General features: G+C 40.5%; 1 protein-coding gene across 1 annotated transcript in view; it reads left to right on the forward strand.

Annotated features, from left to right (window-relative positions):
- LOC131705034 (proto-oncogene vav-like) overlaps positions 1-27,976 on the forward strand; it is a 47,527-nt gene that overhangs the window by 17,163 nt on the left and 2,388 nt on the right. Inside the window, exons 2-26 of the mRNA XM_059007022.1 lie at positions 361-477; positions 7,036-7,094; positions 7,561-7,626; positions 8,480-8,588; positions 9,036-9,134; positions 9,269-9,337; positions 10,356-10,459; positions 11,286-11,385; positions 11,824-11,919; positions 12,722-12,790; positions 14,268-14,354; positions 15,112-15,191; positions 15,774-15,900; positions 16,236-16,345; positions 17,220-17,321; positions 18,267-18,361; positions 19,379-19,401; positions 19,704-19,746; positions 21,856-21,992; positions 22,374-22,439; positions 22,924-22,955; positions 23,724-23,840; positions 25,632-25,719; positions 26,814-26,928; positions 27,323-27,474. Coding sequence (XP_058863005.1) covers positions 361-477; positions 7,036-7,094; positions 7,561-7,626; positions 8,480-8,588; positions 9,036-9,134; positions 9,269-9,337; positions 10,356-10,459; positions 11,286-11,385; positions 11,824-11,919; positions 12,722-12,790; positions 14,268-14,354; positions 15,112-15,191; positions 15,774-15,900; positions 16,236-16,345; positions 17,220-17,321; positions 18,267-18,361; positions 19,379-19,401; positions 19,704-19,746; positions 21,856-21,992; positions 22,374-22,439; positions 22,924-22,955; positions 23,724-23,840; positions 25,632-25,719; positions 26,814-26,928; positions 27,323-27,474 — 2,262 coding nt within the window. The remainder of the gene's footprint in view (positions 1-360; positions 478-7,035; positions 7,095-7,560; positions 7,627-8,479; positions 8,589-9,035; positions 9,135-9,268; positions 9,338-10,355; positions 10,460-11,285; positions 11,386-11,823; positions 11,920-12,721; positions 12,791-14,267; positions 14,355-15,111; positions 15,192-15,773; positions 15,901-16,235; positions 16,346-17,219; positions 17,322-18,266; positions 18,362-19,378; positions 19,402-19,703; positions 19,747-21,855; positions 21,993-22,373; positions 22,440-22,923; positions 22,956-23,723; positions 23,841-25,631; positions 25,720-26,813; positions 26,929-27,322; positions 27,475-27,976) is intronic.

Consider the following 27,976-nt stretch of genomic DNA (forward strand, 5'->3'; position numbering starts at 1 on the left):
TGGGGACAAAACAAAAAAAACTAATTAGCAACTACTAAATTTATAAAAAAATAAAATAAAAATAAGAGAGACCTAGTTTGAGTCAACTTTGCTGTATCAAACCCCAAGTCTCCCCTGGTGTGCCGTGCAGTGACACCTCTTCTCCTGAAACCAAGTTCCAAGCCACAACGTGGCTTCATGTTCACTCAGCTTTACAGACGTGCTTTTGCTGCTGCTTACAGCTGTAGCTCGCATGTTGAAAATACTAAACGAATCGCATTTCGCAGTATGTGAAACCCAGGTGACGATGAGCAGCAGTGACTGCCCTGTTCTTGATGTGAACATCTCTCTTTCCCCTTTTCTCTCTTATCTCTGCACCAGTTCCTGTGTCTGAAGAACATCCGGACGTTCTTGTCTGCGTGCCTGGACCAGTTCGGGATGAAGAAAAACGAGCTCTTTGAGGCCTTTGACCTGTTTGATGTGCGAGATTTCGCCAAGGTAAGGACTCTCTCCACCGGCTTCACTCACCCACTGTGCAAGCAAGGAATAAACTCCGTGTTCGGTAACTTACTGTACCATCTGAACCAAACAATAGCATCCCTGACTTTTAAACACTCAATAGTGTTGAATTTAGGAATTTTACAAGAAATGGTAACACTTTACATTGGTAAGTGCCTCTGATTACTGTGTCTTTATATAGTAGTTACTTAGTAAATGCATGTATACTTACACATCATTACAATGTTATTACGCATTGTTACAATGTACTTGCTGTGTAAATCTTTGTGCACGATATATGTAAGTACACAGTTAGGGGTTAGGGGGTTGGTTTAGAGTTAGGGTTAGGGTTAGGTTTAGGGTTACAGTTATATCATGCAAAAAGAGTTACACATAAGCTATATTGTAACTATGCATAATAACATTGTAATTATGTGCAGGTACACATGTACTTATTAAGTTACTACTAGAAGGCTGTGTGGTCCAGTGGTTAAAGAAAAGGGCTTGTAACCAGGAGGTCCCCCGGTCAAATCCCGGCTCAGCCACTGACTTACTGTGTGATCCAGAGCAAGTCACTTAACCTCCTTGTGCTCCGTCTTTCGGCTGAGACGTTGTTGTAAGTGGCTCTGCAGCTGATGCATAGTTCACACACCCTAGTCTCTGTAAGTCGCCTTGGATAAAGGCGTCTGCTAAATAAACAAATAATAATACAGGGCAGCAGTGTGGAGTAGTGGTTAGGGCTCTGGACTCTTGACCGGAGGGTTGTGGGTTCAATCCCCAGTGGGGGACACTGCTGTTGTACCCTTGAGCAAGGTACTTTACCTAGATTGCTCCAGTAAAAACCCAACTGTATAAATGGGTAATTGTATGTAAAAATAATGTGATATCTGTATAATGTGAAATAATGTATAATGTGATATCTTGTAACAATTGTAAGTCGCCCTGGATAAGGGCGTCTGCTAAGAAATTAATTAATTAATAATAATACTATGTAAATACACAGCAATTAGAGACATTATGTATGTTTGTGCTCAATTAACATGCATCAAGTTTAAGCGCATCAGTCTTTTTGCATTTAGACCGTATTTACTTCTGCTTTAGAATAGTCCTTGTAGTCTTTACAAACCCATTAAGAGCCTTGAATGCAATGCCCCACTTTGGAATCAAAAGAGCTGTATTACAGAGCTCAATGAGCCCTCCTGTGGATAGCCATGTTCTACTGTACTCTGCTTGACCATATTGCATAGTAGCAGCTCCCCCATGAACTGTGGTAAATACAGAAATCTTGACTTGAAGGACTGCCGCTCCCTCCCCCTCTTATTTCTTAAGCCACGCTGAACCGTGTGATGATCGTGGTTTCAAGGTGCAAAGTTGAGACCCTTAGATGTTTTATTTTTATTTGCTTTACCTTTCTTGGCTTTCCAACACTTCCCTATGCTATAAGGGTACACAGACTAGTGCATTGTGTTAGGTCAGTGGTTCCTAACCCTGGTCATGGGGACCCACTGTGTCTGCTGGTTTTCATTCCAAATGAGCTCTCATTTACTCAACTAGGCCCTTCATTGAACTGATTATTTGCTTAATTAGACCTTTTTTAATTGTTTTCAGCTCTTAAACAGTTGCAGAGTTCAAGTTATAAAATGTTACAGCTAACTTGAAAGATCTTGCTTCCTATCGTATTACCATGGCCTGGTAACTGTAAGCTATCCATCACAACGATTACCAGTGTGAGATAATGTAGTTTTGTATTTTGAATGCCTTGTTGAGGTTTCGATAGGGAATGCTGGTGTGATTGTTCTGGAAAGTCTCACTTCTGTAAGTCCAAGTTTATCTGGTGTAGTTTTAGATAACAGCAGGCTGACTTCCTTTTTAAATATGAATGCTGTGTTTTATTATGGGTATTAGATATATATTTATTTTAAAGGTTCCTCCTTCGAGATGATAGAGTCAACATGCGGCTGGTCAAGGTTGAACAGGATTGTGTATGTGTTTGCTGGTAGCTGATTGCAGTGCTATAGCAACATGTCCGTACCAACCAGGAATGCTGTTCCAACTCCACTGCAATTAATGCACCTGCAAATGTTTCTGCTCAGATTTTCTTCACAGTAATGAAAGATGTACACTTTAAGTGCATTGTAACTATGCATAATAACATTGCAATTATGTGTAAGGACATGTGTGTTTACTAAGTAACTACTATGTAAATACACAGTAATTTGAAACAGTTAATGGCAAGTGTTACAGTTATTTTGCACTGTATTACGGTACAAATTGTGTTCTGTTTTTCCAGCTGATTCAAAGGAATATTTCTCATTTGCTTGCATTTTTTAAGATTTTTCCAACATGAAAACCCCATGTTCATCCCACTTTATAGTACTTCAGAGTACACCAAGGCACTGCAAAGGATAACCAGAATCTATTCCTACCCTTGCTGTGTCAGAAATAGGAGAATATTATCACGGTGGTGAGCTTGTTGGTCTTGCTAGCCACTTTCCCAGGGTTAGTTATGCTGTGCATCCTGATTCACACCTAACTGGCTTTTGTAAAGCTGCATTGTCTGCCTATTCAAATTCTAGGGTCTGATTTGCTTGTCGTTTTTGCATGCAGCCTTGTCTTTTAGAGACATCTCAAACCAAACAAGAGGAAGTGGGAAGCAGGAAACGGCACATGTGAAGGGAGCGGAGGAGGGGGTGACTACCGCCTCTTTCGCTGGCTGTGGGGTTTTTTAGCTCCTACGTGTAAAACAACTAGAATGCATTTTCACAGTCAGTAATCCGTTACGAAAGAAATCCTGTACGATTTTTCGCCATGCTTTCACCAGTTTTGTCATTTTCTTTCTACACAGCAGAAATGTCACATATATGAACGGTATTTATACAGACACACATGGCTGCATTAGACCTTTCATGCACAGTTCTGGCACGATGGGTGATGGCCGCATTATCATTCTTAAAGGAGTCATTGCCATCAGGGTTTAGGAACAGCATTGTCTGGTGGGATTGATCTGCAACAACGCTTAAGTAGCTTATCAGCTTTAAAGCTGTTCATTGTCTTGTTATTTGTTTTAGAATAAAACTTTATCATTGGGTTTATGAGTATACATATATATATAATACAGGGGTGCAAAAAGTTTGGTGAACATTTTGCGGATACTCTTTGCAAATGTTTTTTTTTCGGCTGGCGATTGCGGGTGCTGGCACAGCATGGATTCGTTTCTTTTCTTTTGCACTCTGATTCTTTTTGGCAGCCAAACAGCAGCGTGGCCTCATGTACTGATTACTTCTGCAGGCTGGCATATTCTTTGCAAATCTACAGCTGCTATCAGACTGTCCCTCCCTGTCTCTTCAGTGAGATTACTGGGTGTTATCTGGATCCTCAGGCTATGGATGCAAATTTTGAATTGCCTAGTCAAATCAGAGACCACTCCTTTCTTTCTTTCTTTCTTTCTTTCTTTCATTCTTTCTTTCTTTCTTTTTAAACATTTTAAAGGTTAAGAGATCTCAAACATGTCTTCTCTCTCTAAGTACAACTGGTACACCACAAGGTCACCATAAACATGTCCCCCCTGCAACACTCTGCCTCCATTTGTTCTATGTGGTATATCTTACTGCATAGGTACCAAGTTTCATCAACAGACTTTTTGCTGCTCGCCTTCCTAGAGAAAATTTTGGACAATGGTTAATCTGACCTAAATTATTATTATATTTCGAATCAATAAAAGAAAAAGAGAAAACAACAGTACTGGTTAATTTAAAATTAGATCATTTGCAGGCTCCCGAGTGGCGCATCCAGTAAAGGCGCTCCACGTGGAGTGCAGGATGCGCTCTATAGTCTGGATGTCATCGGTTTGAGTCCAGGCTATTCTTTTACTGACCGAGGACGGTAGCTCCCAGGGGGGGGTGCACAATTGGCTGAGTGCCACCCGGGGGAAGGGAGGGCTAGGTCGACCAGGGTGTCCTCGTCTCACTGCGCACCAGCGACCCCTGTGGTCAGGCACCTGCGGGCTTACCTGTAAGCTGCCCAGAGCTGCGTTGTCCTCCAACGCTGTAGCTCTGAGGTGGTTGCATGAGCCTGCAGTGTGTAAAGAAGCAGTCGGCTGACGACACACGCTTCGGAGGACAGCTTGTGTTCATCTTCGCCCCTCCTGAGTCAGCACAGGGGTGGTACTTTGATTTTGGGGGTTTGTACAATGACTGTCGCGGGTCTGCAATGTTTTAATGTCAATTTGCAGGTCTGACCTGTGTAATGCGGGACACTTGAGTGGTCTGTTACTGATGTACATCTGCTGGGTACAGTGTTGCAGGGGGACTGGTTAACGGTTTCACTCTGGTGTACCGGCTGAACTTAGAGAGGAGACGTGTTTCAGAGCCAGTTTGAGGGCAAACGGTTGCTTCAGTATTTTTTACAAAAAAATCCCCAGGAACAGAAAACCATTTACAAAGTCAATCTAAGCAGAAGAAGAAGAAGAAGAAGAAGAAGACGACAATGCACCAGTTAAGATAACTGTGAAATATGATACACAGTTAATTCTAAATGTAAAAGCAATCATGAGTTTTTCTGTTATCTGCAAATTTGCATGTGCATCTGCAGCTGCAGCTCAGTAATTAGGAATATATGACTGGTCGTCATGGTAACATATCCTGCTTTGCGGTGTAAGGGAACCAGAATGCACTACAGTAGGACGGTGTCAAGTGTTGCAAGTAGATGTAAAGCAGCAGAAACTTCATTAAACAGCATGGAACTTAAAATGCAATCTTATTATCCTTGGTTCTGGGTCCTGTTGCTCCAATATTGAGTTATCACGTATCTCAATATGACCTTTCAAACTCTGCCAGCCCCACCAATTCTACTTTTAACCCTATAACGTACAAGGGGTGTATGTCCCACAAATAAAAAAGGTTGAGATCCGGTCATCCAAATTGTCAGTTTCCACCTTGTGATGTATAAAGTCACTCTCAAATGTATCTTCAGATCGTTTGAACAACAAGCGCTCAGTTCCTTGTGGACCTTGAGGGCTTAGATAAAGAGAGAGCAGATGGGGCTGGCAGAGTTGAACGGTCATATTGTCATGAGACTTGAAAGGAACAAGGAAGTCTCAGTGCAGGATCTCCAGTTCAGCTTAAAGCAGCTCCAAGACACGTGAAGGAAGATTTAGAGAACGATGATAATGCAGTGTTGCAACAGCACACACCCCCAGCACCAGAATCATTGACCACAGTATGCATTTACCATAGCTTACCCTGGTGTGTCATGTTTATTAATATGATCTTTACAATGCTTAACTATGCTCGCACGCTTTATTATATATTGCTATGCTTTTGCTGTGGGAAACTTGTATAAGTGAACCTTGGGCTCAAATTAAAATCTCCATTATTTCGCCACAAAACCATTTATTTGATCACTTTACCGAATACCATGTGCAATGTGCAAATGAAGTACCATCGATCCTATTATTATTATTATTATTATTTATTTCTTAGCAGACGACCTTATCCAGGGCGACTTAAAATTGTCACAAGATATCACATTATTTTTACATACAATTACATTATTATTTACACATTATTTTTACATACAATTACCCATTTATACAGTTGGGTTTTTACTGGAGCAATCTAAGTAAAATACCTTGCTCAAGGGTACAGCAGCAATGTCCCCCACCTGGGATTGAACCCACGACCCTCCGGTCAAGGGTCAAGAGCCCTAACCACTACTACACACTGCTGCTATGCCAAGCATTCACTATATTCTATTTGCAGGGTGATTGCACTGATGCAGTTTGACCTTGTGCTGCCATTGCCTCCATGCACATTACATTGCTATTAGGAATCTACAGTACCTTGCATCAGGAAAGGCCATTTTCATGAAAAATGAATGCCTCTAATAGCTTTATATGATGCACGTAGATTGCTTTCTTGCATGGATAAGCCCAAAAGCCCAGAACAATTTCCCTGACTCGCTAAAGTTACTCTAAAGAATGGAGGAAAACTACTCTGACTACCTTTACAGGACCCAACTTTACAGGACATTAAAGTATTGTCACAGCGATCCAAGCTGTTTCAGTGCCATTCAACGGGTGTTTCTTATATTTAGCTCAAACGTTTGTCTACCTGTTTCTTGTTAGTGTTTTGGTAAAGTTAAGGATGAATGGCCAGGCTTGACTTTGTTTAAAGGTTGTGGTTTCTGACCGAATCACAATCCCAGAAGAAGAGCTAGCCATCACAGTAAATACACAGTAATTAGACACTTCATGCAGAAGAAGAGCTAGCCATCACAGTAAATACACAGTAATTAGACACTTCATGCAGAAGAGCAAGCCATCACAGTATATACACAGTAATTAGACACTTCATGTAAAGTGTTACCAAAAATAGATATTGAAAATGTATGTTCTTTCCATGTGGGTATTTTCTTTCCTGACACGCTGAACTGTAGTTATCAGATGTCAGTATCAAATTAAACATCATGGGACACAGCAGGGAGGCGTAATTGTGTTTATTTACGCCCCCCCCCCCCCCCCCCCCAGAAACTAACCGCTAAAATGCGTTCCTCTTGCAGGTGATCGACGCCCTGTCCAGTTTATCCTACACTGCGATCGCACAGAGCCGCGGGGTCTCGTAAGTACACTGCTGTGTTTATTGATGCCTATCGGACATGTAAACTACTTGTATTGGACATATAATTGCAGCCAGACCCAATGCAAATAAATAAAAGAGGAAGAAGATGAAGAAGTAAATGTATAATTCACTGTTATGATGTCTGATAGTACCGATGACAGAACAGTAGGGCTTGAATCTGGAACACTGCTATACTGGTGCAGCAGCATAACTAAAGTCATTACTATCCAGTGCCTCGTTTACACTCCCCTTTCCCCAGGTGTAGCTGAGCTAGCTGGTAAATTTGCTGGATCAAACCCCCAAGTCTCCCCTGGTGTGCCATGCGGTGGCCTGAAACCTAGTCTCCTGAAACTAAGTTCCAAGACACAAAGTGGCTCTGTGTTCCCTCAGCTTTACAGTCTAATAAAAACAAAGATGCATCAGATTGTTTCATCTGGGTTTTTTTTTTGTTCCTATTTTTTTTCAGGCCTTTCCCCACAGAAGACAGTGTTCCTGATGATGAAATCTACAGTGGATTATCTGACCATATTGAGTGAGTTCCACTGTCTTTCTCTATTACAGTTGCACAAAACCTAAGGCTGCTACACACCAGACGCAATGCGACAAGCCAATATATGAGCCTATACTTCTGAAAAGTATCTTTCATGCCCCAGGTGACAGTGGAGCAATTTAATCCAATTTTTTGGCGATTGCTTCACAAGACTAGGGCATTGAGCAATCAGAGAACAGCTTCAATGCACGCTCTCTACCAGGTTTAAGCACTATCCAAAATGACAGAGAAAAATACCCAGAGCTTTATGAAAAAAGGTCATCGCAATTAGAAAGATACAGAGATGAAAGATAATAGGCTTCCATTTCGAAGGAACTGGATATGCCAGGGAAGCGGGATTTCTTGAAATGCCCTCAGAGCAGATGCTCAATAATTTCCACATTATACTTGGTCATAATCTTGTCAGTAGCAATTTTTAACAGTTTCAGAGTGAAATTGAGCCTGTATAAAATACATATTTAAATAAATTGGCTTCCACTCTGTCCTGTGCCGTCTGTGTCGCTTGAGCTGCGAAAGTGTTTTGTCACTTGATGAGAAATCACGTCTGTTGTATAGCGCCCTCTATAAAATGATTTTCAGTGGCACCACAACGGCATTGTAATGGTGTTGTACACTGGGGCAGGGGGTAGCATAATGGAAGCTACAGTGGTACCACATTTTCATCTTCTGACATGGTAACACAATGGGGTAATCTTGGGACTGACGTCAGCACTTGTATTGTACACACCAGCAATGCAATTCTAATCATTACAATTAAAACAACCACCCAGGTTTGGTGGGCGGAAACTGCCGCCCATTGAAAACTGTGCGTGCTGATGCATGACTGTCTCCATAGTGACACTGGGGAGGAGGATGATGACCTCTATGACTGCGTGGATGATGAGAATAACGAAGGAGACGAGATCTACGAAGACCTGATGAGGCACGATGCCCCAGCAGAGACAGTAAGCTCCTTTGTAAACTTGTACCCTCTGTGAGGGTATTTATTTATAGTTACAATGTACTTAATGATCAAACCCTAACCCCCCTAGCTCAAACTCTAAACCTTTTTCTGATACAATTGTGTACTTACATATATCGTGCAAAAAGATTTACATGCTACGTACATTGTATAATAACATTGTAATGATGTGTAAGTACACATGTATTTACTAAGTAACTACTATGTAAATACACAGTAATTAGAGACACAATGTAAAGTGTTACCGTTTATTTCCTTCCAGATAGAAAAACAAAAAACAAGATAATGACAATTTGCAATAAACAGCTTTGATAATCTCAGTAATTAGGAATACAATGAGTGTGTTTTTACAATCTGAAAAAAAGATACAAACGTGGTATTAGCGATTTAGAGCAAATGCTTTAAAACAACCCTCTTGTTCCTCTGACAGCAACAGAAGATAACCGAGGTAGACAAGCGTCAGTGCTGTCTCCAGGAGATTCGACAGACAGAAGAGAAATACACGGAAACCCTGGGATCCATCTTAAATGTGAGCTTTGACAGAGCAAAGGGAGAGGCTCCTACGGCTGCAAATTCACAAAATACTGCGTCTATATATAAAAAAATACATACTTTAATAAATGCATTCAGTAACAGTGTGTGTTTTTTAATATTCCATTTCAGCACTTTATGAAACCTCTTCAGCGGTTCCTGCAACCCAGTGATATAGAGAGCATTTTCATCAACATTGAGGTACATTTCCATTATGCCTACCTCAGGTCCAGGGATGGGTATAAGACTCCTATTACATAGCGGTTTCAGCCATTCCAGGTTTTACTACGAGCTTGATCAGACCAGTCTTGCTCCTGCCTACAGCTCTGGCCAAAAATGTTGCATCACCTAAAACTGAGTTCATTCTATAGGGCAATGCCATAGCTGTACACTGCGCTTTGGGAGTGTCTCAACACAAAAAGCGATTTAAATATATAAGTGTGTTGTTTGCTTTAATTTAGCTCTGTAGGTATTTTGTAAAGGTTTGTAAAGCTGAGACGCTTTTACATAACTGACAACTGGTATAGCGCGATAATCTTATAAGAAATGAGGATCTGAAACAGTGGTATTGAATTTAATTGGTTGAGGGTGACAAAGTGATGGGATTGGTTTGTGGCATCTTTCAGTCATTTTGTGCTTTCAGTTTTTTGGTGTGTGTCATTCTGTGGGTTTCATTCTTAGGTAAAAATGAATAAGACAGGTGTTCGAGATAATTCTTTTTTTTTATGTCATCAACACAGGGCTAGATTGTATTTACTCCAAATCTTCATCAGCGCAATTATTTATTTTTTTTAAATGGAAAAAAATAATAAGAAACGGCTAAATTCTTCATTCAAGCCCCTGAGTTAAAAGTCTTAGCTGTTTGTTTTTGGTTTGGTAATTTTATTGGGCGCGTGTTTCCTTACTGAAGAGAAAGTATGCTAATGACAAAACTGGAGCAAACAGCTTTGAGAATTTAGCCCCTAAACTTTTAAGTCGGGGGTTTAATTCTGCTGGTTTTATTCTTAGGTACGATAAACAGACATGCGTTCCAAAAAAATATTTTTTAAAAATGATTTTAAAGGAAAGCAATGTTGTTGATCTGCTAGCCTGGGAATGTATGAATGAGTGTTTAAAGTTATCAGTGGGGAAGAGGAGAGAGGAGAGGGGGGTGGGAGGTTGTCAGAGTATTTTAAATGAGTTTGGCGTCACTTTCTAACTGTGTCGTCCCCCCCCCCAGGAACTGTATCAAACTCACAGCAGTTTGCTGGAAGAGGTCAGAAGCTCCATCTTGACATTCAACGCTGATAATCTCTACCAGGTTTTCATCAAATACAAGAAAAGGTGTGTTCTGCACGGTCACAGTAGACAGCCGTCTTCACACTGTACAGACCTCCCCTACTGCTTGCACAAGGCACAGGTTCAGATAACCAGGGTTACTGTGGGTTTAGCAACTAGTAAAATCTCCATGCATTGCTGGCAAATATCATTTCAGCAATGTGCTCGCCCTTATAAAAGTCTCCCATAGTATAAGCATAGCAAAGTGTAGTAAAGCACAGAGAAAGAATTATAAAGCATAGGCACTGTAAAGATCAGAGAGGTATGGTAAAGCAGGTTTAAAAAAAAAATCAAGCTAAACTAACTGTTATGAAAGTTTACCATAGTAAAAGCATAGAAAGGTGTAATTAAGCACAGTGAAAGCATGGTAAAGCATAGGTAAGCGTTGTAAAGAATAGCAAGGTATGGTAAAGCACAGTAAAAAAAATGTAATGCTAAACCAAGGTAAACTATGATGAATGCATAGTATAACCATGGGAAAAGCAGGGCAAAACTACAAAAATGCAGTGCAAAAATACCATGTTAACATATCACGTTGCTAAAACTTAAATACAAAGTACATAAAAAGATCAAATATACAGTGAGTACAGCTTGGGGGATTTGAATGGTTGTGAATTTAATCTCTTTTGATTTGCCCGATCATCTTGGCGTTAGTTTTGCAATCCAAAACGAGAGTGAAAAAAAATGATCATGTTTGACACAACGTCAAATATGATAAAGTTGCTCAAACTGCTTAAACATTAGTCTTCAACAGTTGTGCAGCCTTTTAGCTTGAAATAAGCGAGTGTAGTTTGCCGGTTGGCTGATTTTGTCCTTCTTAATGCCTTGGCAGGTTGCTGCTGTATGGGGCATACTGTAGCCAGGTGGAGTCTTCATCCAAGCACCTGGACAAGGTGGCCAGTTTGAGAGAGGATGTGAGGATGAAGCTGGAGGTGAGTGATTGCTGACCCAGTCTAATGTTAAGAGTCCTAAGCTTCACAGTAAATCACCTGGTTGCTGTTCATTTGCACATAATTACAATGCTATTATGCACTTAATGTGTACATTTTTTTTTGCATTATCTAACCCGAACTCAAACCCGAACTCTAACCCTAACTAAACTTAACCCTAACCCTAACTCTAAACCCTTTTCTGATACAATTGTGTACTTGCATATATCTTGCAAAAAGATTTACACATTAAGTGCATTGTAACTAGGCATAATAACACTGTAACAATGTGTAAGTACACATGTACTTGCTAAGTAACTACTATGTAAATACACAGTAATTCAAGACACTTAATGTAAGGCGTTACCATGATTTCTGAACCATGATAAATCTTTGATGTATTTGTTGATTGATTGATTGATTTGTCCCCCGTCTCTCCAGGAGTGTTCAAAGAGAGCGAACAACGGCAGGTTCACACTGAGGGATCTCTTGATGGTGCCGATGCAGCGGGTTCTCAAATACCACCTGCTTCTACAGGTAAGGGGCAGCGCTCAGTGCGAGGGCTCCTCATATTACATTGGGATTATGCAAGGAAACCAAATCACTGATTTATTCGTAAGGAGCGCACACAGCAAGGATTTCAGCAACACTGAACACGCTTCCTGTTATTGATTCCAATAAGTTACACACATGTTGCTGAAACATTACCGTCAGTCACGACAATGCAGCACCTAGCTATAAACAGAAATGAAGCAGTGATCAGTGACCTAATCCTCTGGAAGAAGCGCAGGCACGGGATGGTGAATTATCAGGAGAGGACTCAGGTACGCTTTTTGATTGCACCTCCAAGTGCCCTCTGCTTTATGCAGTCTCTATGCCCCTTTGCATGCAAAGGTTAGTTGCTGGCTCAGGTGAGGTCAGTTCTGTTCATTTTATCGCCCCTTTCCCAGGCAATAAAACAGTCTTCCCCCTGATAGCAGCAAACACTGCCCACATAGCAGCAACACAGCTGCATTTCAATCATAGTTTAGCACGCATGTATTTACTATGTAACTACTATGTAAAGACACAATAATTAGAGACACTTCATGGAAAGTGCTACTGAGATTTCAGATAGCTGTATCACATCAATATCGGGCTGTGCTATATATTATAATAGCATGAGCATGTCATATATGACAATCCAGTCTTAAATAAAAGCTAAAAACACAATTTAAAACTGGCTAATGTCGGTTATCATAGCATTAACATGATCTGCTGTGCGGAAGTGTTTGCAAGCAGTGCAAATTAGTAGTGATGCCAGAGTCTGAGGACTGAATGAATCTCTGTTGGCTTGTAGGAACTTGTGAAGCACACCACAGATGCGACTGATAAAGACAACCTGCGCACGGCACTGGACGCCATGAGGGTGAGTCCACTTGCAGCCACTGTGTGCCTTAAAACTCCCAAATTATGGAAAGCTGAAAACATATTTTTACAAAATATATATATTTTTTTATCTTAGTTTTCCTGCTTTACAATTAAAACTGTATTTTTTTTAAACTCTTTTTTTAATTGTATATTTTTTTTTGTTTTAGACTTTTTTAATTGTTCTATTTCTACAAACTAGCTTTTTATCTTAGCTTTTACTAATTTTACAATTAAAACCATGGTTGTTTTTTTTTAATCTCTTATTTAAATTTCTGTTTTATTACATTTTGTATTGGATTGTTTTAAATGTAATGGTTTGATTTTTCGCGTGTGTGTGCGGGCGCGTGTGCGCGTGTGTGCGTGTGTGCGTGTGTGTGCGTGTGTGTGTGCGCGTGTGTGTGTGTGTGTGTGTGTGTGTGTGTGTGTGTGTGAAGCGCTTTGGGATTCTTGTGATGAAAGGCGCTATAAAAATGTGAATTATTGTTGTTGTTGTTGTTATAAGGGCTATGGCGTTGCCATATTTTTGTTTTAATCCACAACTCTAGCTTGAATTGCACTTAACAGCATCTGTGCCAAGGCAAATTTCCACTAAGTATGGGAAAAGAAAAATATATCACGTCATACAATTTATACAGATATAGTGTCAAAATATAAGTTATAAAATATCTAATTACTTACGGTGTAAAAGTTTGAACTTCCCAAAAAGAGTCATCTTTCCAGTGTTTGGATATGTTTAACATACCTTTGTAAGGGGCTGTCAAGTTGGCTCTTTTGAGCAGAAAATTACACACACACACATATATATATATATATGTGTGTACAGTCAGAAAGACCCTTGTCTGCCTGGTTTATTAGGTAGTTAACGTGGTAGTGGTTTTCACACCTCGTTAGTTTCATTTAAAAATCCCCCTGGCTCATCAATCACTTAGGCCCTCCTAACAATTACCCTAATACTGCAAACAGCATGACAAAAAACCAAAAAATAAATCACCGTATATTGCCCGCTGGTAAGTCAAGCAAACTAAAAATAAATATGTTCACAAACGCATCCTGTTCTGGTGGGCCAGCTAGACGCATTGTAAATATCGCCAGTCGGTTAGCTGTGCACTTTCTGGTGCAGTTTTGTGAAAAGAAGTTTTAAGATCATTTAACAGCTTTGGTCATCCCTATTAGTTTTAGTCCAGCTCGCACTTTCTTTCTTAAACACCTCTGAAGTTACATCACTATAGGACAGACTACTATGATGGTCCACAGAAATTAGAATCCCCCTGCCAAATGTGCTGGATAGAATTGGAACCCTCTGACTCAATCACCCGTCCCACAGTTTGAGAAAAGCAGGATGGTATAGCATGTGTTCTGTGGGGGTGCTCCTATGGGTAGGGACCAACATGGACGAGAAGGGCCACTTGTTAACAGCAACCCCTCTGCAGTATACACCAGGGGTCTGTTCACTAATGCAGCTTCTCTTCCTGCAGGATTTAGCGCAGTGTGTAAACGAAGTGAAGAGAGACAATGAAATCCTCAGGCAGATAACATCTTTCCAGCTTTCCATAGAGAACATGGTAAGGCCAAATGATTAATCTGACTGAAATTATTAAATTTCGCATTTCGTATTAACATTATGTTCAGCATAGGTTATTGAGGCCATAGATATATCATCCATAAGTATTACATTCTCAATTATTATTATTATTATTATTATTATTATTATTATTATTATTATTATTATTATTATTATTATTATTATTATTTATTTTTTAGCAGACGCCCTTATCCAGGGCGACTTACAATTGTTACAAGATATGACATTATTTTTACATACAATTACCCATTTATACAGTTGGGTTTTTACTGGAGCAATCTAGGTAAAGTACTTTCCTCAAGGGTACAGCAGCAGTGTCCCCCACCTGGGATTTTAAAAATATGCAAAATATTGATGCAAGACATCTCACAAGTAGAATGGTCCCCCGAAATGTTGTCCTTTTTCTAGGAAAGCAGTACAGCTGGGGATGGGGAGTTTGTTGCCGGATAACTTCACTCAGACTACTTGCTCACTGAATAGCTTGGTATCCCTGAATAGATAATTGTCTCCTCTTTAAAAATATGCAAGAGATTTCAATGAACAGTCTCCCCAACAAGCGACTGAGAAAAATGGGCAATACAATCTTATACATGCTGTAAATCATTTTGTTGTTTCCAAGTTTTTTAATTCTTCTGTACTTGAAAATATTAAAATCTCATTTGCTTACCGAATGACTAACACTTCATTTACTTACCTGATGACAAGCATTTCACTTCTGTGCTTTTTGTTAAACCCAGACGCAGTCCCTGGCTCTCTACGGGAGACCCAAGATCGACGGAGAACTCAAGATATGTGTGGACAAACGAAAGCAAGACCGGTATGTGGGGATTCTCAATACCGTGGCATCTAAAAGTTTACAGCGATAGTATACCATGGTAAAAGCGACTCGAAGTGTAGTAAAGCATGATAAAATCACAGATCTTATGATCAAATCCAAGTTAACAATGGGAAATCCTTGGCATTAGCATGGTAAAAGCAAAATTAAACTTTTATAAAGGGTAGCTTGGGCCACACTAAGGAAAATGTGGTTCATTTTTTTGTTCTATGGGGGGGCTACAGTTCTATATGTTTGGAAATAAGATGAAACACAACGATAACTGAAGAGGGAAGGAATTCAATTAAAAATTAATTATATTACGGTCACCGACCCAAGCAGACACCGAGGAAGGAATTAGCCAAAACGCTTGTCAACTAGACTTTCTTTAAACAAAACATTTAGGAAAACCAGTGACAATAGCCGTCATACATGCTAAATAGGATCTGTGTCTGATTTATGAATTAGTCATTTAGCAGACGCTTTTACCCAAAGCGACTTACAGAGACTAGGGGTGAACTATGCATCAACAACTGCTGCTGCTGCCTTACATTTATTGCAAGTGTGTGTGTTTTTTCTGCGCAGGTATGCATTTCTGTTCGATAAAGCCATGCTTGTCTGCAAAAAGAAAACTAGCGAGTGCATGGAGCTGAAAGAGACCATCGAACTGCAGCACTACCAGCTGAGGGACGACCCTTCTGGGGATAAGAAGGTAAGAAGCCTTCCAGAATGCCGTGTGGGGCGCACTGCTGTTCCTACTTGGGATGACTGGTTTAGGGGATTAAGGGGTATCTGTAGAAATACTATAAGAAACTTCAATGACAAACGTTTTGACGAGAAGCGTTTCTCAGTGTTTTTAGAGCACTGTTCAGAATAGACTGGAAAAACGAACTGAGGTTGATTCCAGACCAATCTGACTTCACACTAACCCTCAAATCAGCGTGAGAACAGTTCAACTCAGTAGGTGTCTTTCTAATATATAAGGTCTACTATATATTATACCCAGCAGCTAAGCGCTGACTCTCCTCTTGTTTGTGTCTGATGCAGTGGAGCCACTTGTTCGTCCTGATAGACACCTACGGGCAGCAGAGCTACGATCTCTACTTCAAAACCAAGGAGCTGAAGAAGAAATGGCTGGAGCAGTTTGAGATGGCCATGTAAGGAGGTCTTTGTGCTCCAGTCGAGTCTGGCAGTAAATCCCACTCCGTGTTGATTACCTGCTAGAGATTCTAGGAACCGCTATTTACTTTGTGGTTTACTATTATTATTTAACAACTTTTGAGATGCGTCATTTACAAAGAGGGACCGAGACTAAAATCTAAAACAGTAACCCTTTACATGAATGTCTCTAATTACTGTGTATTTACATAGTAGTTACATAGTAAATACATGTGTACTTACATGTAATTACAATGTTATTATACGCAGCTGCAATGTACAGAATGTGTAAATCTTTTTGCACAATATTTGTAAGTACACAATTGTATAAGAAAAGTGTTAGGTTTAGAGTTAGGGTTAGGAATAAGGTTAGGGTTATATCATGCAAAAAGATTTACACATTAAGTACATTGTAACTATGCATAATAACATTGTAATTATGTGTAAGTACACATGTATTTACTAAGTAACTACTGTGCAAATGCATAGTACTAAGAGACACTTAATGTAAAGTGTTCCCCCTAAAGCTAACAGTGCATACGTTGAAAGATCACAATCCATTAGCATAAGTGGAAGCTGAGTAAAAGTAAGTTTAGAACAGAAGGTAGGAAGCACTGTTTTACATAGACAGTTATAAATGCATGGAATAGCCCACCAGGTGAAGTAGTAGGATCTAAAACACTGGGAACATTTAAAAAAGGACTAGATTCTGCTTTTAAATGAGTTCCCCCAGTAGGGGAGAATGGTGTGCTAACAAGGGATGAGCCTTGATGGGCCAAACGGCCTTTTCTCGTTCTCAGACTTTTCTTCTGTTCTTCTGTTCTAAGTTCTCCAGTACAATCCTACAATATCTTGCTATGGTCTTGTCCGCAGGTCCAACATGTACCCGGAGAACAGCACAGCAAACAGCCACGACTTCCAAATGAACTCCTTCGAGGAAACCACGTCCTGCAAGGCCTGTCAGATGCTCTTGAGGTGCGTGGACAGCGTGGGTTAAGGGGAAAAAATTGGCAGGGACAATTTTTCCTCACTGGGGTCCGCTGATCTGCTCCTGAGCTGGTGTTGGGATTGCTGTTGAACATAATTAAACTGAGGAGAAATGCCAGGATAATATAATTAGGCACTCCACAGCGATGGCCAAAAGTTTAGCATCAGCTATAATTTTAGAATTGAGACATAAATGAAAAAACGAAACTACATGAACATAATTTAGATCTTTTATTTAACTTAATGTCATTAAAGAAACTATACTATGAAATCGCACAAAGAGTACCGGAAGTCATAATAGTTGCACAGTATTTCATGTCAAATTTTGAAATGTCGCATTTTTTCAATGTTTTTTTCAATGTGTCAGTTTTTCGTGAAGTATATTGAAAACTACAAAGCGGTATGTAATTCGATTTGTTAACATGACATTATTCTGCAGGTTTCATTCGACTTTATGAAGCAAAATGTCTTTATTCTATAGGGTGATGCAAAACTTTTGGCCATAGCTGTATGTTAAAATAATAATAATAATAACTTATTATTATTATTATTATTATTATTATTATTATTATTATTATTATCCTTACTTTAACAAAATACCAATACTGATTTGAATCTTCACTTATAAAAATGTTCTGCACAATCTAATAGTAAAAGCATTTATTAAGTAGGCGTGGTAAGGCAGGGCAAATTGCAATGCGTTGGTATAAGCATAGTAAAGAATAGCAAAGTTCAGAGGAAATGCAAACTGGACAAACTTTTAGTGTAGCTTTAATTGGACGCACGAAATCCTCCAATTGAGGCTCGCGGGAAAACCTGGAACGGCTTGAAGTTGAATCTGAATGCCTTCCCTGTGGTACACGGTGCGCACTATGGGGTTTCAGATTGTCCTACCTGTCCATGGTCATCCAGACTCTTCCATTTCCTTTGCAGGGGGATCTTTTTCCAAGGCTATCGCTGCACTCGGTGTAAAGTGGCCGCGCACAAGGAGTGTCTAGGGAGAGTGGCGGCATGCGGAAGGCATTCAGGTACTGGGTGATACCATCACCTCACAGAACAACATACCGGGGTCTGATCAATGGATGTGACCGGTGGAGGATCGAAATAATTCAATATTAAAAGAAAGGGGACTCTTACACTCTGTTTAGTATTGGGTATTATTTTCCTGTTTTAAATGTAAGCTCAATGGTTGTACTTTAAGACCCACGTTTGTGTTTGTTATGAAAGATTATAAAATACGTGACATGTCGACTTTATAAATCCGATACAGCTTGATCACTATCGTGTGTTCGGTGTTCCGGTATTGTGCACATCGATGGGTGCCTTTAAGGCTTCCTCTGCAACCATCATCTTCCCCGATCAGTCCCCACTCCCTTCCTTCCTTTTATTATTATTTATTTCTTAGCAGACGCCCTTATCCAGGGCAACTTACAATTGTTACAAGATATCACATTATTTTTACATACAATTACCCATTTATACAGTTGGGTTTTTACTGGAGCAATCTAGGTAAAGTACCTTGCTCAAGGGTACAACAGCAGTGTCCCCCACCTGGGATTGAACCCACGACCCTCCGGTCAAGAGTCCAGAGCCCTAACCCCTACTCCACACTGCTGTTTTTAGTACCAGCTAGACGATTGGACTTTGTATGCAGCTGATCATGTTGTTCATTTCAAGTGGCCACAGCATATGCTCTCTATAGGGAATCTAGAACACAGTGCAATCCCATATCTTTAATATGAATTTTGAAATGGATGCTATAAATTATAGCACACGCAGACAGACACACATTCCATTCCGTTGTAGAATTTGCACTAGGCTGTGCTGATAGACACGTACAGCTGATATAAATATACCCCTTTAATATCTAGAGTGCAGTTTATGAAATGGTTTTAATTATATGAGTCTCCATTTCATATCAAAAGCCTGGCCCTGAATGCAAGTTTAGCACACTGTCAGATAAATATATCACATACAAGTCAAATGCTTTATAAACTCATTATTATTTTTAAAAATTCTTCTCTCCATTTTTTTTTACTATTCAGATTTGTCTGGCACTTTGAAAAAGGTATGTGTCTCTATTTATTGAATGTTGTATAGACTTGTTAATGAATTGATACAACAAAAATAGTCTTAAACTCTGTAATGTTACACAATAAGGATCTTGAGAGTTCTGAAGAGGCACTGAATTCACTGCATTGCTCTGTTGTGTGGTTCTAGTTTTGTAAAACAGAGCAAGGTGTTTTCCTTTAAGAAGAATAGGAGTGAATTAAACAGTAAAAGTGCTTGCACCAGGTCAGATGAGGTCAGTTTTATCTCTTTACAAAAGCTTTCAGAGTATCTTTCAAATATGTCTTTTTGTTTTAACAGAGTAAAAACAACAGAGCTACTGTCCATCGGCCAAACGAACCAGGTAAGGAAAGAAGCCAATAATCTTACCAGATGTGTAGAAAACCCTGTTAAGCAATAAAAACAGACTCTGGCAGCAAGCGATCTGCAGACCCGGCTGACAAAGTTTTGTTTTGAACATTCGGAAGATTGCTGGAAGAATGTCACCTACAACTACAGCAGTTTTCTTTAATAGAAAATGTTAGCTGAAATATGCCTTGTATTTAATTGGCTATGGAGGGTATCTGCTGTAGGAAATTCTCAAATCAGTCCGCCTGTGTCATTCGTTTTTTGATTCTAAGGGATATCAGTGATGGAATACTCCTCTTGCATAGCAGTTTGATTCCAGGTTTTACTATGCGTTTAATAAGACACATCTGAGCTTGTTACCTATACACTGTGGCTGATCAAACTCATAGTAAAACCTGGAATGGGTGAAACTGCTATGCAAACGGAGTCTCCCTGGATTTACAGTGCAAAGAAAGGGAGAGCTTGGGATATAGAGCTGCAGGCACATTTTATTTTTCTTTGGTCCTGATTGTGGATTTGCATGTCTGTCCCACATATCGAAGTCCACTTTTCACGTGTACAGCGAGGGTAGATTGCCGAGATGATTTACAGTTATTAGACTGTAGTTTTCTTTATGTGAGTACTTGGAAATGATGTGGCCTGGATGGGTAAACCAGTCACTCTGAGCTACTCTGTCTAAACAAACTGTTGAACCAAGCTTATGACAGGCTCTCAACAAGTTTCAACAAATCAGACAGATGTGGCCTGTCCCTTATAAAAGTTCCCCATAGTACTAGCATAGCAAAGTGAAATAAAGCATGGTAAAGTACAGGAAAGCATTGTAAAGCCCAGAGAGGTATAGTAAAGCATTGTACTGAAGACAGAATCGAATACAAAAAATCTAATTAAAAAAAAGGCTATATTTTTAGATTTGTGCGCCAACACAAAAAATGACCAGACTCTGTGCATTTTTCATGATGGGAAAAGATGCATTTTTCTTTTTTGTTATTTTATTGTTTTTTAATTTATAACACATTCTTTGAAGTGCATGAGAAGTTAAAAAATATATACAGTATATATGCAGATTTCCTGCCTGTCAGATTTTGTGATAAGCCTGCACAGTAAAAACTGAACCAGAAACGCCTTGAATCTTTGATCCTACAGTACAGCTTAATATGTTCTCAGGAAGCTTTACCCCAGAATGTACATCTGAGTGTTTGAAATGGGGTTGATGGGGGTGTATAAAAACACTAGAGAGGGTTTTAACTAAGAAGAACAAAGAACAATACTTTCAGTTTGTACTGTACAGTTCTGAGTTGACAGTGAGTAAAAGTAAGTCGTATTGTATTGTATTGTATTGTATTGTATTGTTTTGTATTGTATTGTATTGTATTGTATGAGTCACATCATCATTGCTGTGTGACAGAGATCAAACCAACTGACACAAATTCAGACTATACTTGTTACAAGCCTGAGGAGTACTCTATGTGATTTTACTTTTGCAGGTATCTGAATGATAACTAATAGAAGTATTGATCATTTGTATAGTATCAACTCTCTGCTGTATAGTATGTACTCAGGTCAGCCCTTTCTATAGTTTATTGTACACGCCTAGAAAGAGACAGTGAAGAACTGAAAGCATGACAAAGCTCACTGGCGTCCAATATAATGATCTTAACAGTGACCTAAAGATCCCATACCAAGAAAAACACAAGGATTATGCTTGGATCCTGCATGACCGTAAATGAAATAAATGTTTAAAGCAGGAACGATGCAAGGATGACACGAGCAAAGGTGCATGCATGCCTTGCATAATAATATGTGCAACCCTTGCAGTCATTTCTTGCAAACGTGATCCGTGCATCCCGTGCATCATGCATGCAGAACCCTTCTTGCAATCTTTGTTCGAGGCATGAAACTCTTCACTAGTTTTGCAGGATTTGCTTAATTCTAGCATGATCCTTACATTTTCTATTGGCATTTGATTCTCTTCAGACTCTTTGATTTCTTTATAACAGAAAGCTGCATGCCTCATTATAGGGAATGATCGACCCTGATGTTGTGTTAGCACCGTGTTGTATCTTCTTGCATTGACAACGTATTGCTTTGTGTGTGTTCCGCCCAGGCCTTCCCAAAATGGAGGTGTCTCAGGAGTATTATGGGATGCCCCCTCCCCCTGTGGCATTCGGACAGCCGCTGCGCCTCGCCCTAGGTGACATCATCGAGCTGACGAAAGCCGAGGTGGACCAGTCTTGGTGGGAGGTACAGCAGCCATGCCTTATCTCCTTCAGGACTAGAATTACTGCAGTTAGACGGCACTAGAATTACATTGATCTGCAGTTAGACTATGCTAGAATTACATTACAACTGCAGTTAGACAGTGCTAGAATCACATTACAACTGCAGTTAGAGTGTGCTAGAATTACATTGCAACTGCAGTTAGACTGTGCTAGAATTACATTGCAACTGCAGTTAGACTGTACTAGAATGACAAAGCGATTGCAGTTTAAGATCAATAGACTGTGCTGGAATTGCATTGTACTAGAATTGCATTGTCACTGCAGTTTAAGATCATTAGACTGTACTAGAATTGCATATATATATAATGTGTTTATTTCTTTATATCTCTCATTATCTTCCCAGGGCAGAAATATCTGTACAAATGAAGTTGGCTGGTTTCCCTGCAGTAAAGTCAGGCCCTTTGTCTCTGTAAGTATGATGTCACATTCTGTCTCATTGTTACAGAACTAAAATCATTTCCATCCTCTGCTGTAGCATTCTTGCAGTTTCCCCCTGGTTATACTAGGCATTTGCCATAGTTTACCCTGGTTTGACACATTCATGAAGTAAGCACTAAGACCCGACAGGGTGGGCAGTATTGGGCAATATGGACTGCCCAAGGGCGTAATGAGGCCCGACGCTACAGCCGTCAATGCTTACCTATGCTTAACCATTCCCTGTGATTTATTACACTGTGCTATGTATTTGCTAGAGGAAACTTTTGTAAGGGGTCCTGTTCCTGCACTGATTCATTCGCCTCCCGTATCAGATAATAATAGCATTACAGTCTGTACAAACATTTACATCTGTGTAAAATACAAGTTTTTGACATTCACAGGAGAGCTGCCTCTTTATAAAGCGCGTACGCATTGCATTGGAAGTATGAGTAATGATCGTTTGCATTCTTTTTCAGAGGCTTCCTCCAGACCTCACCATGTATCCCTGGTAAGTAGGGTCTGTCCAGTTTCAATGTTTCTGAGCTTCAATGTGGTTTACTGCAACAAAACATTTCAATTAAACTCAGAAATACAGTATCAAAGTGTTGGACTTATGCATTTGTACTCATAGATGCCCTATTGGTAAATTTATATTACCGTGCTGAGAAACTACGGCTAAAGTGAGTCATTAACAAGGTCTCGCACCTCTGGTTGAAAATAGGTGACTGAAAACTAGGGTCGATTGCCAACCGCAAACATGACCTTATTCAATTAAAAGTGTTGTGTTTCCCACGGTAAAACTATAAAAAAATTACATCGAATAGACAAGCGTTTCAGCACACAGACGGTTCGCTGCTTGACGGAAGTTGTGTTTACCAGTGTGGTATATATGATATACATATAACAGGATTAGAGCAGATTCAATTGTTCAGGTAGCTAAAGAGTTAAACGTGATGATGTCACAATGCCATGTTCCATATAAGGAAGAAGGAGTGTGAATGTACTCGATGCTCATTGGGTAGTATTGCCTATAAGCAGCGAGATTGGCAGAGCTTGGGGGCTCTTGTTAGTTTGTACAATAGTGAAGACTTGTGTTCCTGTCCTGATTGTATATGGGGGAAAATAAAACATTGTTTCTTCAACATTGTTTAAAATAAGTAAGCAGCTTATAACAGAGTCCTGCTGCACCTCTTTATTTGTACCTGTCGAATCCACTCCACGCATACAGAGACGCAACAACCAGGTCAGCTCACTTGACTCTTGTGTCCTGTTGCAGGTTTGCTGGGAACATGGAGCGCAGCGGCGCTGAGAATCTCCTCAGCAGTCGCTCTGACGGGACCTACCTGGTGCGGCAGCGGCAGAAAGATGCGGGAGAGTACGCCATCAGTATCAAGTGAGTTAGAGGCAGCAGACTGGATTACACTCAGGATTGCACTGAGGCTCCAGTATTGATTTATTATCATTTTCTCTATGTCTGCCTTTACCTGGCTTTGAAATGGTTTTGCGCTTGTCTGGAGAATTCTAACTGCCCAGCACCTACTTTCTTATTCCATTTAATCCACTGTGACAGAGGCCTGGTCCAGCCTACTCTACCTATGTAGAGGGTATGGATGGATATGAGACTCCTATTGCATAGTAGTGTGGGCAGCAGTGTGGAGTAGTGGTTAGGGCTCTGGACTCCTGACCGGAGGGTCGTGGGTTCAGTCCCAGGTGGGGGACACTGCTGCTGTACCCTTGAGCAAGGTACTTTACCTAGATTGCTCCAGTAAAAACCCAACTGTATAAATGGGTAATTGTATGTAAACATAATGTGATATCTTGTAACAATTGTAAGTCACCCTGGATAAGGGCGTCTGCTAAGAAATAAATAATAATAATAATAATAATAATAGTAGTCTCACACATTCCAGGTTTTACTACCAGCTTGATTAGCCATATAAGTAACAAGCTCAGGTGTGTCTTATTAAACTCATAGTAAAACCAGGAATGGATCAAACTGCTGTGCAATGGCAGTCTCATTTCCATTGCTGCACTTGCATACTAAAACTGCCTTCTCATAATCGCTTCTGCCATTGGACGACTTTATTTTACAAGTTAAATTTAGAAGTACTAAAAGAAACTTTGCAAGTTCAGTGTCTTTCTCAGTGTCTTCAATAGAAATGCTAATAGGAACATAATCAATTCAATGACAAACCTTGAGACTGGAAGACTCTCTCTGTGTCTTCAAGGCTGAAATGAGTTCAGATTGACATAGTGACACCCCTGGGTGATATGGACTCCACCCTCACAGTGATAAAGTGTGAAGGATCTGATAATGGTAGAAATGTGGGTATGCTGATATACGTACTCTATACATAACGTTTTTAAGATAATACATTGTTATTAGCAGGGGTTCATTTGTAAATAAGAATAGTACTGGATCTTAGAGGGACAGCATTTTTGTTTCAGAACCTAATGTGCTGACCTTGATTTACAGCAGCTCCCGTATATGCTTCAAGTTCTCCTCTGCTTGTTGGTTTCATGCCTTCTTGTTGGTGTCGGTAGCTGCATGCTGACCTTCCCCTCGCCGTGTTTAAACATAATCTCCAGGTTTGAATAACACCAGCGGCAGGGCGACTGATCTCATGAACAGCAGCGACGTTTGGGATGTAAAAAAAAAAAACTAGTAATTTTCTTACTTATAGACATTGCATCCAATAAAATATCGTTACAGTACATTTTTGTCATTCAATTCACAGAACGACATGTTATGTACATAGAGTTCTTTTTTACAACAATTATTTATGTATTCATTTATTTCTGCATACAGTTCATCATTTGCAAACTGTATCATTCTTGCCAGTCGGTTATAAGATGCTGCCTCACGCGTCTGGAGAACATTTTATAAGAACTGACGCTAAGGGTGTGCAGAAACTCATTACTCATACAGTACTTGGAGTCAGTTTACAGCCTCGGTATGGCAGTAAAAATGTCTTGCCGCGGATGTGAAATAAATATTCTCCCAATTGACTGTTAAAACACTCAATCCGGAAATGAATTGTCATTGATTGGTAATTGTAAACGTGAGGGAAGGACATACAACATTATTAACGGACTCGTTTTTGATCACTTTTGAAGGCACTTGGCTGAACGTTTGTCTGCTTCTTAAGTTTTAACCCACAGATACCCTCTTTCCCCGTCCCAGGTTCAACGTTGAAATCAAGCACATCAAGGTGACCACGTCGAGCGGGCTGTTCCAAATTAACGAGAAGAAGGCTTTCAAAGGGTTAATAGTAAGTCCTCCTTTGAGCGCCCTGCAGTGTCCCACAAGTGGGACCTTTTTTTGGCACAACCACGCCCACCTAGTTTTTGAAGGCGTTTAAAACTTAAACTGGTGTAAAGGGACATCCCCATTTGGTGAAATGCCACTCCCACGGTTACCAACAAATTATAAATAAAAATATAAATATATAAGTGGTTGTCTGCAACTCACACCTCCCACATTCCCACCCTTGCAGCTGGCCCTGGGGATAGGGAGCTCCTAGCCTCTTCAAACAGCTTGGCAACAGTGATTCAGATATGCAGGCGTGGGACCAAGTGTAAATATAAAACACACAATGAATTCAACACAGGCTGTGGGTGTGGTCCTGAACAGCTGAACAGACAGCCTTGCTTGGGTGCGGCTGAGATGCCAGGCTCATTCGACAGCCGACACTGGTGCTTGTTGTGTGATCTACTTCCGGCAGTGTAAGGCAACGAAATCATTCATTGATATGTGTATTTCTCTGTGCGAAGGAGTGACACAACTAGGATTTAAGCAGAAGTTAACAAGTTTCCTTTTATTGATCCCAATAATCAAAACTTGCAGCATAATCGCTATCATTAGACATGATAATGAGGCCACTAGTTATTAACAGAAATGATGCAGTGATGTCAGTTTCTAGTTTGTGGAAGAAGCAGCGGACACAGCGTTGGTGTGTGTTCATGGAGGATCTTGATGCTTCTCGAATACACCTCCAAGTGCTGCTGTTTATACAGTCTCTGAGTGCAAAGCTTAGCTGCTGGCTTCTTATCTCTGTGTGTCAGCAACTCCTGCTTGCACCAGGTCAGGTGAGGTTAGCTTTATTGACACCTTCTCAGCCAATAAAACATGCTTTCCCTGATAGCAGCCACATAACAGCATCCTTTAACACAGCTGCACTCAGAATCAGAGTTTTGTAATCTTTTCATGAACTCTATACAGCAGGGCCTTCCTCTCGTTTGACCGCACAAAGTCACAGTGTTGTGCTAAACGAGGTGGGGGTGGTTTCCCTCACTTAGGCTCCTCAACAATCAGGTGCTTTTGATGTCCTCATGTGTTTTTTTATTTTCCTCTCTCGCTGCGCAGGAGCTTGTGGAGTTCTACCAGCGCAACACTCTGAAGGAATGCTTCAAGGCTCTGGACACGACTCTGCAGTTCCCTTTCCAAGAGCCTGAGCAACAGACAGTCGCCAAGTCCCCAGGTTAGTGTGCTCAGTACAGCTGAAATGACGCACAGGACAGGCTCCTGGTATCTTTGCCTTGTTCTCCAAAAAGAGAGGCCAAGGATAGGACCGCTTCCTCACCCCTAAGAGAAAGGGTGCTCCCTCCAATCCAGGGCAGGCTTGAGGCACGAAGACTGGACTGCTCCCTCCCTCACCCCCTAAGAGAAAGGGTGCTCCGTCCAGTCCAGGGCAGGCTTGAGGCACGAAGACTGGACTGCTCCCTCCCTCACCCCCTAAGAGAAAGGGTGCTCCGTCCAGTCCAGGGCAGGCTTGAGGCACGGAGACTGAACTACTCCCTCCCTCTATCGCTTCTCTGTGGATGGGATAATCTGCACTATGCTGTATTAACATCATTTTCTTGTGTGGGTTGCAGCGGGCAGCGTGAGATACTACGGCACAGCCAGGGCTCGGTATGACTTCTCAGCGCGAGACCGTTTGGAGCTCTCCATGAGAGAAGGGGACGTCATCAAGATCATCTCAAAGAAGGGCCAGCAGGGCTGGTGGAAGGGAGAGATCTATGGGCGGGTAAGTTATCCAAAGGGACTAGAGCAATAACATGACATAGAAAACCCATTTCAGTGCTGGAACCAACCCAATCAGCTCCCATAATCAGGAATAATAATGCAAGTGTTTTGCATTGTATGTATGGGTTTGGGTATAGTAATCTCTCCTTAAAGGCATTGTGATCCGGAAAGCTTGTGCATGCTATTGTCCAATGCATTTAATGGCATGCTTTTTGAATATGCCCCATTATGACAAGTGTATATTGGTAGTCCATATAGATATTGCATATATTCACAGAACTAGTTTTCCCATGTGCAGGTTAGAAGTTCTGCAGCCAGTTAAATCCATGTTGATCCAGGGGGTGTGCAAAATGAGCCCAATAATCTACAGCTATTTTACAAACAAAAACTATACGAACATAATTTTGATCTTTTATTTAACATCATGCAAGTATTTCATGTTCGATTTCGAAATGTCACATGTTTCCTTTTATGTCAGTTTACCGTTAAGCATATGGTGAAAC

This window comes from Acipenser ruthenus, chromosome 34, assembly GCF_902713425.1.
Source record: "Acipenser ruthenus chromosome 34, fAciRut3.2 maternal haplotype, whole genome shotgun sequence".
Lineage (NCBI taxonomy): Eukaryota > Metazoa > Chordata > Actinopteri > Acipenseriformes > Acipenseridae > Acipenser > Acipenser ruthenus.